The sequence below is a fragment of the Zingiber officinale genome, chromosome 4A (genome assembly GCF_018446385.1).
Source record: "Zingiber officinale cultivar Zhangliang chromosome 4A, Zo_v1.1, whole genome shotgun sequence".
In the NCBI taxonomy this organism is placed as follows: Eukaryota; Viridiplantae; Streptophyta; class Magnoliopsida; order Zingiberales; family Zingiberaceae; genus Zingiber; species Zingiber officinale.
The window spans coordinates 118,358,751-118,379,036 of NC_055992.1; the positions used below are offsets into that span (position 1 = coordinate 118,358,751).

Consider the following 20,286-nt stretch of genomic DNA (forward strand, 5'->3'; position numbering starts at 1 on the left):
TTCTGAAATCGATATCTTAATTAAGTCTTCGATATCTTAATTAAGTCTCCAAAGCGCAACGCCGACGCTTCTCTGCCTTTTCCTATCCGTGTCGACGTCCACATTTAATTCTTATTTTGGCCTTGACAGCTTACTCCACACGGATTCCAACTCCGTTAACTCCGCGTGCATAAGAGATATATATATACGCGCAATTAGCATTACCCGAAACCATCATCTGTCATCAGTTCACTGCCTCTCAGAACCCTAATTACTGATGCAATTGGGAACCCGCTTCTGCTGCTGCTTAGGCGGCGTCGCCGCCGGGGACGAGGAGGGCGAACGGACGGAGTCGTTGATCCGGTCATCTGCGACCCGGATGAGGTCGAGGGCGCAGGAGATGCAGGAGGAGATCGGGGGCAGGTGCCGCAGCCTGATGGCGCGGATCGGGCGACACCATAACCGGCGTCGGGGCCCCTGCGATTTTGGGTACGATTCGGTCAGCTACGCCCTCAACTTCGACGAAGGGATGGAGGAGGACGAGGAGGACGCCCCCGTCGGCGGTAGGTGCCGGTACAGGAACTTCGCTTCGCGCCTCCCCGACTCACCGCCGCCCCCCGCCGCCGCAGTTGTGGTGGCGTCTTGACTCTTGAGACGATTCGCCGGCACGGGCTGCTGTGTCGGTGGCCTTTGTATATGGGTTTCCAATTATAATTTAAAGATCTGGCTCGAGTGTTCGGGTGCCGATTTGATTGTTTAAATTTATTTATTATTTATTGAAATTTATTATTTAAACTTATGAAACTCAATTAGCCAAATTATTATGTCTATAATTTAAGTTAAAATATTAATTTATATGTGTTCAATAATTTAAAATTATAGCAACTAAGAAAGTGTTGTTTTTTTAAATAAAAAAATTTTAAACAAAAAAAGTAATGCTCATTAATATTCAACTTTGTTTATTTCATATATTTTTGTATTTGTTTAATCAAATATAAATAAGAATTGAGTAATATATTCATTTATGCATCAATTAGTTTCTGCTAGTTTACTCGATGCGTATAATATATGTCATAACTCACTATTTAATCATTGAGTGGAAAATTGAGTAAGTCTAATTAAGATTACAAGAGACTATTTAGCATTTTGCACAAATCCCATTTGAAGAACAAATAAACTGATTTGCATCTTAGAAAAGGCAAAGTCGATTCTCATGACCACAATTTACAAGAATCAATTGCCTTAAAAGGCACACACGGATCATTTACCTTGAGCTATTGATTGTGCAGATATTAGTACATGAGTCGTATACCTTGGGACATTCTATGACTACGCGAGTCATTTACCTCAAGGCATTGTGTGAGCACAAGTGCATGCCATCATCAATCAATGCGTACATAGAAGAGTTGATGATAATATTTTCGCTATACTTTTCATCCCTATCTACTATCCAATGCTAATTTATCGTGTAGAGTCGATGAGTAAGAAAAAGGATTTGAAGAAGAGTGAGAGATGAATTACTGTATGTATCCAGTGTGTTTGAGATACCACAATGCACCCTCTGCAGCATGATCTTGAGCGGCTTTCTTTTGTGGCTTAGGATCACCAAAGCACTCTAAGTATTCAGCGCCAACAATCTCTACTATAACCTTGTACGTGAACCTGCATAGGTATGCATGTATATACATCTTTAATAAAAAACTTTTAACATGGTACAAGTTTTTAGCCTATCTGAAGTTCGATATAATTGACTATTCGTTAAAACACAGTTTCCCATTTGATTTCATATAATTAGCCGGTATTGTGAATTTGTATTTAGGCATAGAAGTTGTATTTTACTTACTGTATTTACAATTAAGTCTTAATAATTAACTTACATTTTTAGATGGCTCGGACCGTCCTCCTTGCAGCACTCAAACAATGGAGGATTCCAGTAGCTGGCAGCACATATCTCCATCAGCCGTGACTTGGCTGGTTTCTGAACTGAAAAAACCTACAAAAATAAAGGTAAAGTTATTCTAAAAATCTCCATAGAAGATTTTATTCTTGTTTGTCATCACAAGAAGGGGAAAAAAAGGAAATATAAAACTCATACGAACTGTATTGGTGTGTTTTTCATTTGCACTTGATTCACTGGTCTGAACATTATTTCTCATGGATTGTTGAGTTTGGTGATCATTACTTATGTTGCAAGATTCAGTGATCCTGGCACCAGCTAAATCTACTCTAGATGACTTAGAATTTACACTGCATTTCAACAGGTCGTTTCCTCTTCCAGAATCAGACGACTGTAGAATGTCTCCTGAATTCTGGATTTGCAACTTCTCCAGACCATGTTCCAGATCGACCATCACTATAGGTTCTTCATCAAATCCGATCAGTCTTGCTTCACCCTTTTTAGTTGACAGCAAAACTTCCTTCAATGTTTTACTTTTAAGCTTATATCCACGAGCCTGCAAGAAGACATACAACTATTAGCAGTGAGCAAAATAGATGAGAAATCAAGGTCAATAAAACCCTAAGTCCCAAATTTTTATAGGAACAACTCAAATACAGATTGATTTATATCATACGTAATGAATCATAGATTTCAATCTCAAGGCAGATTGGACGATCCAAATGAGTACCATTCTGAAAAAATGTCTAGACTGATATAGATACAAGGTTCAACAAGTGATAAAAGCTAGATAATGGCAATATCAAACTGAATACAAGTGACACAACTTAACACAAAACTGAATGCATCTAATACAGTTGATACTGATATAAATGAAATTGAAAGAACCATATATAGTTGTAGCACCTGCAAAATACACATGCATTGTAAAGTTAAAACAAACTTGCAAGTAAAACCAATTTAAGAGAGCATTTAATTATCACAAAATTGATTACATAACATGAACATAATCTCAAATTTTTTAATTTCAAATTCTCATCCCTTCTAAGTTGTAACTTCTTAATGTGGGGTTGGGGGAGTCAATGAACATTGTAACTAGTCAGGAGCTTGTGACAATTTAGTAGGGTAAAGAAGAAAATGGAATCTTGAAACTTCAATGTCATGATATCCACCATCAACTTCTAGAACATCACCATCTAGATAATTCATGAGGATCTAAATTATAGAATGCATATTGCCTTTATTTTATTTTAAACTCTAAAATACATAAGTTTGAAAAATAAAGAACGCCTTCAGCTCAATTTTAAACTCTAAATAAGTTTATTTGATGTTATAATAATTAGTGTGTATTTCAGTTTACCAAAAAACAAATTCTATAGCTAAGAAATTGACTGCAAGATGTTATCAACTAAACGATAAGTTACACAATATACACATCAATGCCTAGAACTTAACCACCTCGATAATTCCAGAAGGTCTAAGTTATATAATGCACATTGCCTGTTTTTAAATTTAAAATGATACATCAGTTTGAAAGCTAAAGAATGGCAACAATTCAATTATGAAAGATGTGGCTGGTCAGCATATTTTGATTTTATTCAAGTGAACCAATTAAGTAAATCCTTTTTTTATAGAACCTACCTAAACTGCTCCAATCTAAGGCGCTTGGACTGCCTGGTTTGCCTAGGCTGATCACTTTTTGGAACAACTGCCAAACAGGACCATGGTTTGAAATCTTGTACCATGCCGGGTGAAACGGTGGAAACGTATCATTCTGGTAAATTACTGAAACTCAATACCACTCCGTACTAAGATTCAAAATCTCAAGCAATGTAGTTTTGACATTTGATTGGACTGATTTAGTATCGTGTCGATGCTCCGATGCATGGTGTAGGTGACAGATTGAAGATTGAAGATTGAAGATTGAAGGAGGAAAGAGATGAAGCAAATAAAGATGACATTGTTTGTGCTAAGTGGTATCAGGTCTTGGTAATTTACAGGAATAATACGTTTTGACCATTTCGCTCGACATAGTACAAGATTTAAAATGCTTGATACATAGAGTGTTCCTTCCTATGCTTCATCTCCTTCCTCTTGCAACCTCCAATCCATTACCCATATCATGCATTGAAAACATCAATACAGCTCAAAGATTTTGAACCTTGAACAAGACTACTTGATCATTAGGTGAATTGATCCCTTCCACTTTTGCCTAGGCAGCCACATACTGTTTGCCTAGATTGCTTCTTAGAGTAGGGTAAGTCAGAATGTTTAAGTCAAGTTGATTGGGGCAAAACAAAAATTAGTGAGGTAATTTGATTTATCTTATATCTTTGATTGAGTTTGTTCTCTTACCATTATGCTGGATTACCTTCTCAAGTCATGTATTCTCTTATGATATCATGTTTGATTACATGTTTAACATTTATCTTATAAATTGTGCTCAATATGAGTTTATGTTTATTGTCATGATATTGTTTATAAGCTAAGGCATTCAATGTTATATGATTTATAGTAATAATATAGTGTGTTGAATTAGTGTTGGTGCAATTGACCTCTAGGGTATTGATGTCTGACAATATGTTTAATGGAGCTTGGTTAAGGTTGACCTAGTCAAGTGAAAAGTCTAGTCAGGCAAGGTTGACTAGATGACTGCAAGTGGTAAGTAGTCTACCGAGTGACTAGCAAGTCCAAGCAAGTCAAGATGATTTGATGCTCTGATGTTTAGCAAGAGGAAAAACTATAGAGGGAAGTAATCTTAGGTTGTTTCGTCGGTGAGTTAAGTAGTCGACCGGACCAATGGATTTTGATAAACCTAAGTATAATTTTACCAACGCTATTTTACATTACTATTATTTGTTGTTGTGCTAATTTAGTATTGCAAGAAAAGTCTTAGTAGATCACACGATCAGACATTGAATAGAGAAAGTCCAAACAGGTCTGAAGGACCAGATATTTCGCAAGTGAGTTGAGGTAAACTACTCGAGGTAGTGAAGTGAGGTCGTGTCCCATTAGGGACAAACCTTATGTACTGATCCAACTGAAGAAACCAACGATGGTTTCTAAGTTGAGATCAAGAGGTCCTAACTGTCTGAATTATGCATACTATATTTGCACTAAACTTATCTTGCAAAATTATGTTCTAATTCTGTTTTGCAGGGAAAATATTATTTTTGTTTACTAACACTGTTTTGCAAAAAATGATGTTCCGTCGACGGAACAAAGGTGTTCAGTCGACGGATCAATGAAATATCAAAATAGTGAAATTCAAATTAGAGCACAAAAGGAAAAAGTTGTTCAGTCGACAGATAACGGAACAACGTAATCTCAGGGATTGAGTGGATCGCAAACAAAGAAAGAAAGGTTCAGTCGATGGAAAGATTTTGATACGTTGACAGAACAGCGAGATTTCTACAATCGAGATCAACGCAAACAAGGAACAGAGGATCATAAAATGGATAGAGTGATCAGTTGACATATCAGTTCAGTCGACGGAGACTCTTATCAATCGACGGAACGAGGCTTATAAAAGAATCTCTTGAGCTCTGAGCCAGATAGAATTCCTGCTTCTCAATTTTCTACTACGCTCATTCTTTGTACATGCAAGCTACAACTACTACGACACCGAGAGGCCTCCGACAACTTATGCTTCTTTTTTTATACGATTGTTGTCGACATAATTATTGTACTTGCACATTGTATTCACACTTATATTATTCTATCATTTAGTAGATTGTCCAAAGAAAATGATCAAAGATCACGGGATCCATGTAATGAGCATGTGGTGCCACAATTAACATGACCCTAGCTTACAAAGTTATTAGTGCATTCATCATACATGTAGTTATTTTCTGTTGCAGTTGGTTGTTGGTATGCTATCTTTAGCTATAACATTTATATCAAGTAATATGCATGGCTGAAGGTGGTGGTTTTGTATTCATGTTATGGAATATGATGCTTGATTGACGGTGTTGCTGCACCTTTGATGTTAGTTGATATATGTAAATCACACTTTTCACATTCCTAATCAGGGCATTTTTTTTTGTTGATTTACTTAATTCCTTTGGCCTTCAAAGAGACTGGCAGCAGCAGATGATGTTTGGCCAATGAGATTTGAGTACACTTGTTAGTAAAAAGTCTACGTAGATCCTTTTGTTTTTCCTTATTAGTACTTACTGCTTTTAGCCCTTGCGTGTGATATTCTTCGGCTTCTGTTGTGCATTTCTGATAGTGACACATTGTGAAAGTTGTCTAGTGTACAGTGGCATTCAAGGTTTAAAATTTCTACCCGTGCCAAGGTTTCAGTTCTGGACCGGAACGATACGGTTTCGGTATCGTATCGTGCCGTGTCGATATAATTTCGGTATATTTTAAATATAAAATATATTAATTAAAAAATAAAATATTTAACATAAATATTTAAAAAATAAGCAATATCAAAAATAATCTTTTAAAAAAGCAAAAGATGTGAAAATAGATAAATAAATAAATTAAAAATTATTATAATTTTAAATTAAAATAAATAAAATATAAAATTAATTAGATAGTTTTATTAGGATTTAATAAAGTCTCTTTAGATTATCTCCATCATAGCTAGGAGTTGATTAAAATAATTAATCTAAGTTTAATTAAAAAAAAAAATCCAAAATCCGACACCACTCGCAAGCTCGTGCGACTTTGGCACTGCCGCGGGGTTGCGCGACCCCTCAGCCATGGCCACGGGGATTGTGTGACTACTTTGATGCTATTGTGGTGGTCGTGCGACCCCTCTGCAGCGGCCGCAAGGTCGCGCGACGCCTCTGCGGCGGTAGCGAAAGGGTTATGCGACCCCTCCACTGTGGCCACGAGGTCGCGCAACACGTCGCAGCTGTTACGGGTTTGGTGCTAGGGTCATGCTAATGTCGGTCGTAGGGCGAACGAGACGTTTCGACCGTCTCGACACGACACTTTAAACCATGGTGACATTGTCCATGACAAACAGTCAAATTGTCCTATTTTTTGCCTAGGACACTTAAGAATCTTTTTCTTTCCCTAGGTCTATTGTGTGTTGTTGTACATGACATTTCAAGAAGAAGCCTACTCGAAAGATTCATTACTATGATCCCTCATGAGATATTGTTAGCTGTGGTGTTTTAGAGCTAGTTGGATTGTTGGCTTTGTGCTCCATTAGCCCCATAACCCTTTTTTGCATGCGTATGTGTAATATTTTTGTTCATTATTGTCGTGCCTAATCAACATTTGACTATAAGAGTTTGTCTAGCTTATGTAACAAGAGGGACGTAGGTAGTATCTAAGTTCAAGTTTGAGGGGGTGTGTAAGAGGTATTTAGGCTACAAACTTATTGCTGCAGTAGATTTATATTGATATTTTAGGTTTAGAATTCCCATATTGAGTTCTATATACGCACGAAATTATCTCTTCACAACAACGCAATGCATTGTTTTCTTTTTCCAACCTCAGAGTTCAATATAAGTGGCAACTAAAAAGTATCGCCATCTTTTTATTTTGAGATGAAAAGTCTAATGATTATTTTTATATGCTTCAACATGCTTTTCACAATTTAGACTTTCTCATGTTATTAGCTCTCAGAAATATATTCCTGTATAGGGATGGGCCTTACAATATAAAGCTTTTATAATTGAATTTTTGTGAGCACCCAAAGATTGTAGGCATGCTCTAAAAAATTAAACAAATAGGCAATTGAAACTTCTAGAAACAACAACAGCTTTAGCTCTTGATCATATTAGAACTAGTTTTAAGAATACATATGTGAACTAGTTTCATGAATAAATAGACAATATAAAAACAAATAGAGAAGTGGAGTATTGGCCATACCTTTAGCACAGAAAGTGCTTCTTGCGAAGCCATTCTTCTAGCAGCTTTAGAATTTTTGTTGCTTGATTTAAATGTCAACGGTACATCATTTATATCAATTTCTACCTTGACAAGATATACTTCATGGATTTTAATTGGCTCCGGGAGCCTCAACACGAAACCCAAATGCTGACAAAGTTCTCGTAGATCTCTAGTAGGATTAATCTGAAAACTAGAGAAATCCAAAGCAGATTTCAATAGGTTTTGCATTAAATCCCAAGCAATCTTTAAGTTAAATCCAGTGTCGAGAAGTACCGCACCAACAGAAGATTCGACTATATCACCAAGTACCTAACAAATTGATGACAAATTCACAAATTAATCCACGACATAGTGAACAAATAACTTTTTTCTAATACAAGCTAACAGTAGAGTCAAGACAAACTGAAGTATGTTGATCAAGAAAAGGTGCTGCAGCTGCAAAAGGAAGATTTTATAATGAAAGTTACTTTTTGCTACTTGAATAATTATAAAATTGGTATTAATTTCACTAAATTCCCCAGAAAATAACAAGCATACACCAAAAAGCATTATTACCTTCATAGCATGGGATAGATAAAACCAACCTTGTCTAACAGATAAAAATATAAACAGAACCAATGTCTGAGGTATCACTCCATATTGCCAAACATATACTTATCAGTCCAACCAGGAATGAAGACCAGTAAAGTCTTAAGGATCCATAATTTCACCATCCTGGCCTACACAATAGGAGTGATACAGAGACCAGTGTCTACCAGGTGCTACAATAAGCCAACAGCGATTAGCCTTGCTTAACTAGTAGCCATTTTCCCAGCTTTCCATCTGATTTTTCACCTATAGATACCTAATGCATGCTCACTCAATCTTGCTGGTGAAACAACTCTTGCCTTGTGATTGGATTTAATCATGTTGTTTTGTTTTGATATGTTGGCAAGGTGGTTTAAGTTAGGTCCGCCCAATGGTTTTAAACGTGCATTGAGTGTGCAAATAGTTTGACAGTGCACATGATAATCATTGAGATCATGTGCTATTGGAGACATGGATCGTGTGGAGGTGGTGCTCAATGGACCCAGTGGGATCAAATTATGGATATGACAATCGTTAAGATTGTGGAGTTCAGCAAGGAGCTCACTGCTTGAAAGTTTGGCTTGGATTGAGTGCACTAGAGCTTGGGGAGGAGCTCAGTGGACTCAAGCGTAGCAGGCTTGGATGAATAGTCGGTGATGGGGTATGTTGCCTCGGAGTTGGTTTGGATTGTGTTAGTGACCTAGAAATAGGGGAGGGGCTTGATGGACTCTAGAGTGAGGTTTGAATCAAGGTGTTGCTCTAAATTTGCATAGCGACATTGGACTCAACAAGGAGTTTAATGGATTTAAGGATCTAAAGATCTTTAGGCATAAGAACCATGAGAGAATGTTGAGTGAATGTAATGCTTTTCCTTTTTTTGTCATTGAGCATGCAATATTGTGATTGCCTAGACAATGAGTGAGCTGCCTAGGGATTGATTACAATGCTAGATTAAAATGTTTTGTGATTGTGCTTGTATGATATCATTTATCGTATAATTATTCTTTTGGTGTATGGTAAAGGTAGCTCAACTTGAGGGCTGGTAGCTAGAATGGAGAACTCAATTTTAGTGGGAACTTTGAGTTTTTTATTGCCTTTATATTTGTCATTGGAAAATAAGAAAAAATGTATTTACAACAAATAAGAAAATCTAAAAATCTAAATATATCGTCTATTATTTAATAAATTCACTCCTTAATATTTATAGAATTTATTAGTATAATATTAACATAACATTACCAAATTTATGACATAGAAAATTAGAGAACTTTGATACAAATCTGACACAATTGCTCACTCATTTAAGTCCTGTAAACCACTCTTATTACAGCACAACTTATCACATGGTAATAAATTGATATGTTAAGATCTCACTTAATACTTGACATTCTTAGTAAAGGTCCCAAGTCTCCTTAGTCAATAGCATGTGAGATCCAACAAGTGGAAGACCACTACATATAACTGTTTCCCAATGGAATGTCTCATCAAGACTAGGCGTGTATCCACTTTTACCAAATACAACAATTAGCCATGGTTATAGAGAGGTAAAGCACTAACTAGATAGGGCTAAGCATATTCCAAAATACTTATGTTCAAGTTAATGATAGTTCTCTCATGTAACTCTTAAAATGCCCCTTGTGAGCCCACCACTACCTATGGCCAGTTAAACTTAAGTGTCACAAACTCCCCATTCCTGATTTAACTATTAACATTCAAAGTCTACTTAATAACCCAAAATTATTCTTCATCAAAGAAATATAAAGATTCAATCCAATGATGACCCTGCCATCACATTTTAGCTCTTCCCAACCAGAGCACCACACAATTTCAAGGATTAGATTTGCTCTAAAACCAAGTATAAGTCTAAGTAATAACCCAAATTTATTCTTAATCAAAGAAATATAAGGATTCAATTCAATGATGACCCCACCCTCCCATTTTAGCTCTTCCCAATCAGAGGTATACCAACCATCAAAAATGAGAGAACAAGTTAATTAATTTGTAGGTCCAACGGTGTCTTAAAATGGGTAAACTCAAACTGTGACACTTGGCATATCTTAGTTTTATAAACCACTTCGCAAGTTGTGTGTGCCCCAATTATCTGAACTACATGAATCTTATCTCTCCATTAAGATTTATGGAGGAGTAAATTATTATAGATATTCAAATTTTTTAAATCACATTTTATTACACTAATACATAGTAAAGTGGAGTGTCAGATATCAATGATAACTAAGCATGAATACACCAATGAAGAACCATCTAACAGAATCAATTTACCTTTGGACATGCAGGTTCCTCAATGAGGTCCTTTTCTAAATCAGATAAAAGAACAAAACTTTCAAACTCATGTACTGCTTCTGCAAGACACCTTGAATCTTGTATCAGATACTTATGAAGGGATCTCTGAACAGCTACATTTGCAAAAGTGTTGTTGTTAACTGTTAATGATCGTAAATCTGTTATTTGACCTGGCTTCAATTCTGGATAAGCTGAGTAGAGATATGATGTAATCAAGTAGTCCAAGACGGCATCTCCAAGGAATTCTAGTTTCTAATTAAGAAATAGAAGGCAGTTCATGCATCAGAAAAACTTTATATGCAATGTTCAACTTAGCATACTATACTATGAAACTTTGATTGGATTCTTATCATAGATTTAAACATGTCATTAAAAGACAGACCTGGTAACATCCACCAGAGTGCTTACTGTAGGAAGGATGCACAAAAGCTTCAAGAAGAAGGCCTTTAAAACGAAAATTATAACCTAGTTCTCCTTCCAGTCCCTTCACATTGATATTACTCATAAGAGACAAATTATTGTTACTTGAGTCACAAACTCGATAAAAATTTGAAATGTCATAATCTACTGGTATGCCAATCCAACGTAGAAATGCAATTGCAGCTTTGAACCCACTTTCAACAAGAAAAGCACCAATAAGAGCCTCAACAACATCAGCAATGGTTTTCTTTTGCAGCCATTGATGTGATTTGGTGCATTTAATATTACATCTTTCATCTCCACCATTCTCATTGATCTTTCCTCGAGGATGAATAATAGATTCAGTATCAGTGTTGCAAAAATGTTTACAAGGGCGGCCAAGTGCAAAGAATTGTGATGGATCAAACGAATCATCATGTATATAGCCCTGAAATTTAAATACAGACAGACAATTAAAAAAAATAAAGTTTGATTTCAATGGACTTGTAAATATTGCCAAATCAGTTATCAAAAAGAAACAAATTAAGCTAGTGTAAACATCTAAAATAGATAAGTTTCAAGAAGAAACCTAAAAAAATCTGACAAAGTGCAACTCTAAATTGGACAAATAAAAATTAAAAAAAAAAGAACATGGAAAGTAATTGAATTATCACTTTGTAGTTTGTAGGAAAGTTGCTCAAGACCATAATCAACTATGAATAACTGCAACAAGCTTGACCAAAATGCACTACCACAAAGCAAATATATCATGTACACCTGTGAATAACTGCAACAAGCTTGACCAAAATACACTACCACAAAGCAAATATATCATGTACACCTGCGGGTGGGCACCCGTGGGCGACGGGCTGTTAATCCCAAATCAATGAGCCCACCCTTTTGTTTTTTGTTAATCCCTCGGCTCACAGTATGCCAACTCAACCCGTCACCCACAGGTGCCCACCCGTGGGTGTGCAGGATAACAATCCTGTGTGTTCCCATTTCTCTTGTAGAATATGTTACAAGACAATGAATTGATTTAAACAAAAAAAATGCAAACATAAACATCCATACCTTTGTTAGATAAAATTTTGAATGTATTTTTACCTGATAGCAAAGAAATTCAACACAATTCTTTGACCCATATTCAAACTTGTCCATGAATAAATTTTATTCATGTCTCTTCATTAATAAAGAATATTTTATTTTACCTTTACCTAATTTAAAATATTAATTTTAGTTTCTAACACTTGTCACAACAATTCACTTTTCAAACTTATGCTAATATAATATCATCTGCAAATGGCAAACAGTATGCTGGTTTATTTAGAATATGCATAAAGCTATAAAGAACTCGATGTTTTAACGATAGTCATGACATATAATGATATTTATCACATTGATATAATTAATAGAAATGCCTTTGGATCTTTGTCCTTTATACACTCCCTTTCTTTGATTTGACCAATCATGAACTATCCTTCTCATATTAAATTCTGATGTTGCTACAAGAATCACCATGATCTTTGAACTCTATTATTTATCATTTTCTTGCATATGTTTAACTGCTTCATAATTATTTAAGGCCTTTATACTTCTGTCACTTTCCCAATCTTCTAACACATTCATTATTTCATTACATCAACTATGATTCCTACATACCACATCATCATTACCAGCTCTCTTGAAGTTACACCTTGTTTTATACTCTTCAATTAGGCTGGTATCTAATTCTATTTGTTATTGAAGTCCATATAGTAGCAATGTTGTCCGCATTGCGATACTAAAATTTCTTCTTTCGCCATCCTACTTTTACTTTGAAATGAATTTTAGTCACCATGCATGTTTAATGTGGAAGATAGAGTGCTCCTCCACTCAATGGAACAAGTGCAGTGCCCCATGGTTGCACATGGTAAGAGGATATCCCTTCAAATTGACCAATAATTTGGGATGGAAAGAGCACCAACTTACTCCAACATGATATCACATCTTAATAAGATGGAGACAATCCTTCAGTCATGATGAGCATGAAGCAGTGTGCTGTTGCTCTATGCTCAGTCCCATGAGGGAAAATGTCAGATCCAGGTGTGCAGATATTAAGAGTATCACTCCCACCACCACCACCTCTTCCAAAGAATGATTCAATGAGCTACATCCAACTTTATCATTTAGAACAGAAGTGAAGATTGCAAAGACAAAAGGTGTTTTCCAAGGATACATAACCGAAAAAGGTGTTACCTGTAAATTTTGTGCAATTGCTAGCTCATATAAATTTGAATTATTCACAACACCAGATCTCCTTCTGGTCAATTGCCCTTCATCAAGGGCCTCATAGGAAAGAAAGCTTTGACGGGCAACTGCATATTTCAGGAAAGAATCACCAAGCACTTCAAATCTCTCAAGAGAAAACCCTTCCGAACATTTTTCTGTAGTAAGGGCTTCTAGGATCTGCAATTTACTTATTCTGATTCAGACAAAATAAGTTAATACATAGACGTATATATATTTTTTTATTGCAAACCTATGGACAGACTACAATTTGATAACCCAAAAAGAATGAGAACACATACACAACTAGCTCTAACTTCAGAGGCCTCTGGGAAAGATGAAGACAACACATTCTTCAGTTCAATAGCAACAAGAAGATTTTCAAGGCGATGCATCAAAGATGGTAACAAAGACAAAGTACTCCCAATGTCTTTAGAGAATCCAACTATTTTTAAAGAACAAAGCTCCGCAGGCAATTCCACGAAATGCTCATTTGATACACGGGCCTCTGTTTTTGCAAAGGGTCAAAGTAATGGTTATTATAGTTAATAAGACCATGTGAGATCCATTTATAGGGTAAAAGATGATCAATTGATCACATGGATCTCAACTACAAATGTATTAGAATATTAATATCACAACCATTTAACATGTGCTTTTTGTAATGATATTTTGTGAAGCAAGCAATTGAGATACAAGTGAAACAATTGGAATCAACTGTAGACTTGCAATTTTGTAACTCACAGAACTAAACATTGAGCTTATTATTCAGTAGCACTATCTCATACAAATATAAAATTCAGTCATCATATCTCACTAGTAAGGTAAATTTATACAAGTACACATATATAGGGAGGAACCCAATAATTGGAGAACCAGAAACTCATCAAACTTATAATTATTTGAATCCATACACCCATTCTAGAATCTGTTGAAGTCAATAATGTGTTCCCTTCTAGTGCAAAACTTTATGTGGTAGAACCGCTAATCTCCAGTTATAGTGTTAGTTATTGCCAATTGTGCAACTGCTATAAAAGGTTTTATCCTCATAATGAACAGTATATCAAATTTTCTGAACCAACTAATCGCCATTGAGGATAAGATCCAACCTTTGCAAGATTGTAAATTTTGGTCATATTTCTAAGAATTTTTTGAAAGAAAATGTCTTATAGGAAACATCAATATAAAGTTTTGCTACTTTGTAAGAGTCTTTTGGCGCTAAGTCCTATAATATAACGTACGTGTGTAATAGCAATAGGTATAACATACATGATATTGTGAATTGCTAGAGGCACAATTTTAAAGAGTTGGGAGCTTTTACATACATAGAAATTATACAGAGTTGTATATGTAAAGTTGCTATAAGGATTTTTATGATACATGTGAAAATAACTTTTATGGTAATGATACTTTAGTGCATATTTCTGATACAAAATTAATTATGAATGGAAACAAGTAAAATATTGCTAACAAAATGAGAGTTATATACCTTCAAAATATATTAGTCAATTCTGATGGTAAAACAAGTTATTAAGCATAAAATCCTACCTAGACATGTGCAGACAAAATAATCAGTTATCTACACATCTATCCATGTTCTTACCTGCTAAATCCTCAATAAAAGTCATCAACGCAACTGATATTTTGTAATAATTGGACTAGCATATATATATATACACCCGAAACTAGAGTTTCTATGTAGATGGGTGCTTGGCTTTTAAATTTGTATTCAACTTATGCGACAAGTTTTAATATAAATATGATACTAAAAGACATATTGAAACAGTATAACCTTTTACCATAATCTATGTGAAAAACAAATATAATGTGAAATTTAGAGTCACCTGTATTCTCTTGTACTCTATTGTGTAGTAAGTTACGCAAAACAAAGAGCTGTTTGGCCTTCAAGAAAGGTTGTTCTGGATAGGATAGCTTGATCTGGAGCCTGGATTTAACAGTGACATCACACATAAGTTTTGGGTTTTACCACCATTGCTATACACAACAAAGAATCAATTCAAACATAAATGATTAAATATGAGATGCCACTGTAACAGAATAAGTGGCTAAAAGGTCGAGTAAATGAGATATGAAAAACCTAGTATTCTAGTATGGGAAGGTTGGTAAACTTAGAAATTACATGGTTAACCAATTAAAGAATGATGATTAAAGAACATATAGAAGAGGACGAAAGAAAACTATATCAAAACAATAAGAAATTTGAGAACTTTATGGAGAAACAGTCCTCAACACAACTTATTGGGAGGAGAAAATTTTAGTTCTACTATATTATTTTCCACTTTCAACCCTTAACATTGTCATTTCTCAAGAAACTAGAAAGGTTTGCTGAAATTCTTAAAATTGTTTCTTCGCTTTGTATTAAACTGACCTAGTATTTGCCTTGTACTTCCTAACTTAATTTGACTAGCTGCAATTTGAATTAGTTTGTGAAAGGATTTTGCATATGCACATGCCGAAGGAATCTACAATGAGCCAAAAAAGAACTGCAAGGTCTGGGTAGCAGCAATCAATCCTTCTGCAAGAACATAACAAAAACTACAAAAATACAAAGAATGAAACTTACCTGTGAAGTTCTATTAAAGTAGAAGAAACAAATTACAAAGGTATGAATGCCATAGTTATTAATAAACTTAAACATTCATGTTGAGACAACTAATTCAAACATACCTACCTGCTCTCTATCAGACACAGTAAATGCCACCTACCTATAAGCCTTCATGTAACCCCATTACAACCAGAAGAGCAGACATTATGGGAGTGGATAGCTAAACAGGGGTCGATAGACATCCAATTTAGGATAAGAGATTCACCTGCTTTCACAACCAATTTTCAAAGTGATTTGAGAGCCCTTCATGATAGGATGCAGCAGGTAAGTCCTTTCTTGGAGGCAGACAGACTTATCAGGGGATGGAGGGTGGCTGGGAATTTCACAGGAGCTTCATCATATACAGCAGTGATTCACACAGGAGCTTCCTCAGGCTTTTAGTAGCTTATATGGCTTTCTATGGCTTCCAGAAGGAAGACATTTTATCATGGTTGGTGATCATGGACAGAGTCAACACAAAGGCCAGGTTCAACCAGAATGAAGCCTTTGCCTGCTCTCTGTTCAGATGCAGCACAGGATATACCAAGGTTCAAAATCTTGAGTTGTGTCAAAGCTTTGGTCTTTGACTGGAACAATAGTGTCGATGTTCCGATGCACAGTGCCGATGACAAATTGGAGGTTAAAGGAGGAAGCCGGCAACGAATTAGAGGTTAAAGGAGGAATCCAACAACAAATTGGAGGTTAAAGAAGGAAGCCCATGATGAATTGGAGATTAAAAGAGGGAGGGCATTGTCTGTGGCAAGTAATATCAACACGACCATTTCACTTGACAATGTACTAGATTGCAAACCATGGGAAATTTTGGAGACTGGGCATTTCTTTTATGAACGCCAAACAGCTTGGATTCTGTGGCAGGCAGTAAAACACACGCTAAAACACCACGATAGTGTTCCGTGTTCTACCAAGGTTTGGTTGGATTGTAACTCGCCAATAAACTGGCAGCTGGCAAAGATTGGAAATACATTTGACTAGGGGTTGGATCTTTGTGCCCCGGATGACACAATGTGATGAAATTTTCAGAAGCAAAAATCTCAAAGAAACGCTGAAGGACTGGAATGACCAGGTCAAGAAGTGGAGTTTTCAAGAAAAAATGGATAAGCAAGAATTTACCAGTCTGATGAGAAGCTAGCAATTGTAGCAGATGGACCATGCAGCTTCGGACAGTTCCTACTTTGCTGAGATATACTTCCTTTTCTTATTGCTTTTATGTTTCAGGGAATAATCCCCAATCAGGATATCCTAGGTAACTGTCTTCAAACTTTATATATGTATTAGAACAGCTGGGAAACTTACATGTAGGTCCATTATCTTTACATATTCACATAGTCACCCTTTTTTAAAACATTATCCCTCAAATTGATTCGAATATATTGTAGAAGATCGGTTTCTTACAAATATGTTCAACTTCGGTTAGTCACCAAATCTACTAGTTGATTATTAGATGTATTAGCAATGTCTTGTTATTTCCTGTCTTTATTTCCGTCGTGATATAATTGACACGATCAAGTTAACACATGAGAACACTTATTCAACTAACCTTTGTTAACAGGTGTTGTTTCTTTTGATTGTGCAAGAAATTGTGAATTCAGGTGTTCACCACTCCCTTCTAGCAGGACTAAACCTACACCAAGGACCATGGACAATTGGGATTACTACAGGTGAATGCCAACACCATTGACCAGGTCCATAAACTTTATGCTACTATTTTAACAAATTCCAATGTCTTACAGGAGCAGGTTCTACAAGGAAAATGGAAGGGCGAATCATGGCAAGCTAGCTTGTGATACACAACCAACTAACTCATTTGTGGAAAGGAATTTGTCAAACATAGACACACATTCAGGATGTTTTTTTTTATACAAGATAGAAAACAGGAAGAATACTTTCTTTTAATCAGATATTTGGTTGGTGAGTAGAATACCCCTGCTATCCTCTCTTATATCTCTTATTCTAAAAGAGTGGAAGAATATGGTAGTTGCTGAAGTTTATGTATCTCATGGAGGCTGGAACATTAATGTTATGGCACCTTTATGTCTCCTTTGCTGCTCTCAATCAAGTTGCTATAGGACCTCCTCCTGCAGTAGACACAGGAGAGACAAGGTTGTTTGGTCTGTTGCAGCAAATGGGCACTTTAGTGCCAAATCCCACCAGGTAGATCTTAGTCCATATGGTGCTGTATATGGACCCCAACAAGTCTGCATCTTCATTTGGCACATGTTGTATGGGGGCTACTAACTGATACAGTTAGATTACAATGTCACCTTGCTCAATCTAGTTGTTGTATCTCTGGCTATGGTGCTGAAAAATGTGTTCTCCATGTCCTAAGGGGCTGCCCAACTACTAAGAACACCTAGATGAAGCTGTGCACCAGTTCGGTGCCTGAATTATTTGTAGTGATTAATCATGTACTGTGTATATCTACTTCATTGGCTTCTTCTAGAGCAAGCATAGAGAAAGTATATCCACATTTAAAATCCCATACTAATAACCCCAAAGGGAATGATGAAATTATTTTCAGGCTATTTCTTTTTCCAAATAAACATTCAAGAAAATCATTCAACTCTTCTTTTAGTTCATCTAAAATCTAACCAAATAAGCACTACAACCATTTTGTCAACCTCTCCATGTGTATGTAACTAGAACTTCATACAACTTTAATAGTTAAAGGATTTAAATCATCTGCAATTCTTACTAATATAGTTGAATGAATAATCCACTGTAACCAAATTTTGTTCTATAAGACTCCATCCATAAGTAGATTTATATCAACATGCGTTGTGTTTCTCCTAAGGTAGTTATGTATACATACAAATATGAAAAAGGTAGAATGTAGTAATTTTATATTAAAGGAAGCAATAGAAGGCATGTAAAATATACATTGTGATTACCTATCCCGGTAATATTCTGCATAGCTTGTATTCTGGTAGGGACTATTGCCATTTGTTCCATAGTAAATATCATCAATGAAAAAGAACAGGTTATTATATGGAGTGAAAACTAAGCTATTTAAGACATCAGATTTATTCACTGAACCACTGAGAAGTTGTAAAGTGTCATCATTGAAATCGGAAGCTTTGTTAAATGCAGATGTTCTGTTTGTAAAGGTTTGAGATGATAAGCATCGTCTTATAGTTGTCCAGTCAATCTTCTTTTCCACGTAAATTTGTTCAGTGACAGGAAGCAACAGATATGAGTTTGATGAGACATCGTGAGTTTCATTAAGCATGCCCAAGGGAACAAAATTCGAGGAATATTCTGATCTGTCAAGTATGATCTTGAGAAACATTTCCTGGAATTTCTGTGCAAGTACCATCTACAAAGAGAATAACATGATGTAAGATAAATGCCAGGAACAAAACACGATGCTTTCAGATTAAGCAATCATTTGTACCTCCTCTTTGTCAAACGTTACAATCCCCTGAGATAAGAATTTTGTATTCACAATCCTACCACGATTAAGGTGTAAATCAACTTCCAAGCTTTCAGCTTCTTCAGGAAGACGATTGCTGATAAAAAGACCAAACTTCCGGTAATGTCGATCCTTTGGCTTGGGAACAAGTTGAATATAGTAGAAATACATATCTATCTTTGTATCATTACTCTTCCATGAGCATCTAAGAACAGCAGGTAACACCATCTCATAGAGTTCTTGACTTGAGCTTTCATCTTGACAACACAAAGTCCACCGTCAAGCATTTAACTCAACTACACTAAAACAACATTAGTCAAAGCAAGCTGAAGAATCAAATCAAACCTTCATTATTATTGTTGTTGTTTCCTGAAAGATGATTTTGTGATCCATTCTTTTCCTCAGCAGTTGAAACAGGCAACAGATAATTTGTCAAAGCACCTCGTTTATGAAGCTCCTTACATGCTTTTAAACAGGCAATTCTCTTGGCTTCATCCTTCGAGGTACAAGGCAGACTATCAACCTGACGAATTGGAGAATTCGGCGGAAGAATAATCTGACATATGGTTCCGTCGAGATCATCAATGTAAAAGAACTTAGGTGTAGGAGTGAAATATCTGCAATATAATATACATTACAAAATCAAGAAGAGACAGCTAACTCTGGCCATGAATTTAAAAAAGGCAATTACATACATATCCCGAGGAAGTTTGTCACAATAACGATGGAGGAGTGAAACGCTACAGGCTGTGCTAATTGAAGCGCCAGTACTATCAACTTTATATATGATCTCTTCCAAATCATCAAAGGTCTTATTTGAAGTTCTATTACTAATTTCTGAGTTCATTACATGCTCTCCAGCCACAAAATCACACAACAACTTTTTTTCACGCTCATTCCCTCTGAGATAATGAAAGAACTTGTATGAGGGTAGAAAATTGCATACTTCCTCATAGAACAAACAAAGCTACATGAAAGAGAAAA

At 35.8% G+C, this 20,286-nt stretch overlaps 2 protein-coding genes across 3 annotated transcripts in view; one reads left to right on the top strand and one right to left on the bottom strand.

Moving 5' to 3' along the window:
* The first annotated feature begins 256 nt into the window (after window positions 1-256).
* Window positions 257-625, top strand: LOC121972691. The gene has a single exon (XM_042524339.1). It carries the CDS (start codon window positions 257-259, stop codon window positions 623-625), a length of 369 nt encoding a protein of 122 aa, XP_042380273.1.
* Window positions 626-1,139: 514 nt separating this feature from the next.
* LOC121970750 (endoribonuclease Dicer homolog 4-like) overlaps window positions 1,140-20,286 on the bottom strand; it is a 53,287-nt gene continuing 34,140 nt past the window's right edge. Inside the window, exons 14-26 of one of the 2 annotated variants that reach the window (XM_042521658.1) lie at window positions 19,998-20,204; window positions 19,648-19,919; window positions 19,285-19,559; window positions 18,782-19,206; window positions 15,112-15,212; window positions 13,570-13,775; window positions 13,238-13,447; window positions 10,983-11,447; window positions 10,580-10,852; window positions 7,712-8,041; window positions 2,079-2,432; window positions 1,857-1,972; window positions 1,140-1,641 (exon numbers count right to left, since the gene is read on the bottom strand). In XM_042521658.1, the coding sequence (XP_042377592.1) occupies window positions 1,497-1,641; window positions 1,857-1,972; window positions 2,079-2,432; window positions 7,712-8,041; window positions 10,580-10,852; window positions 10,983-11,447; window positions 13,238-13,447; window positions 13,570-13,775; window positions 15,112-15,212; window positions 18,782-19,206; window positions 19,285-19,559; window positions 19,648-19,919; window positions 19,998-20,204 (3,379 nt within the window). In that variant the 3' untranslated portion in view covers window positions 1,140-1,496. Of the gene's footprint in view, window positions 1,642-1,856; window positions 1,973-2,074; window positions 2,433-7,711; window positions 8,042-10,579; window positions 10,853-10,982; window positions 11,448-13,237; window positions 13,448-13,569; window positions 13,776-15,111; window positions 15,213-18,781; window positions 19,207-19,284; window positions 19,560-19,647; window positions 19,920-19,997; window positions 20,205-20,286 lie in introns of both variants that reach the window. The other variant, XM_042521659.1, reaches the window with a different exon arrangement.

What these genes read in the sequence shown, in the direction of transcription:
- LOC121972691 (XM_042524339.1), top strand. Translation starts at nt 257, where the DNA reads ATGCAATTGGGAACCCGCTTCTGCTGCTGCTTAGGCGGCGTCGCCGCC.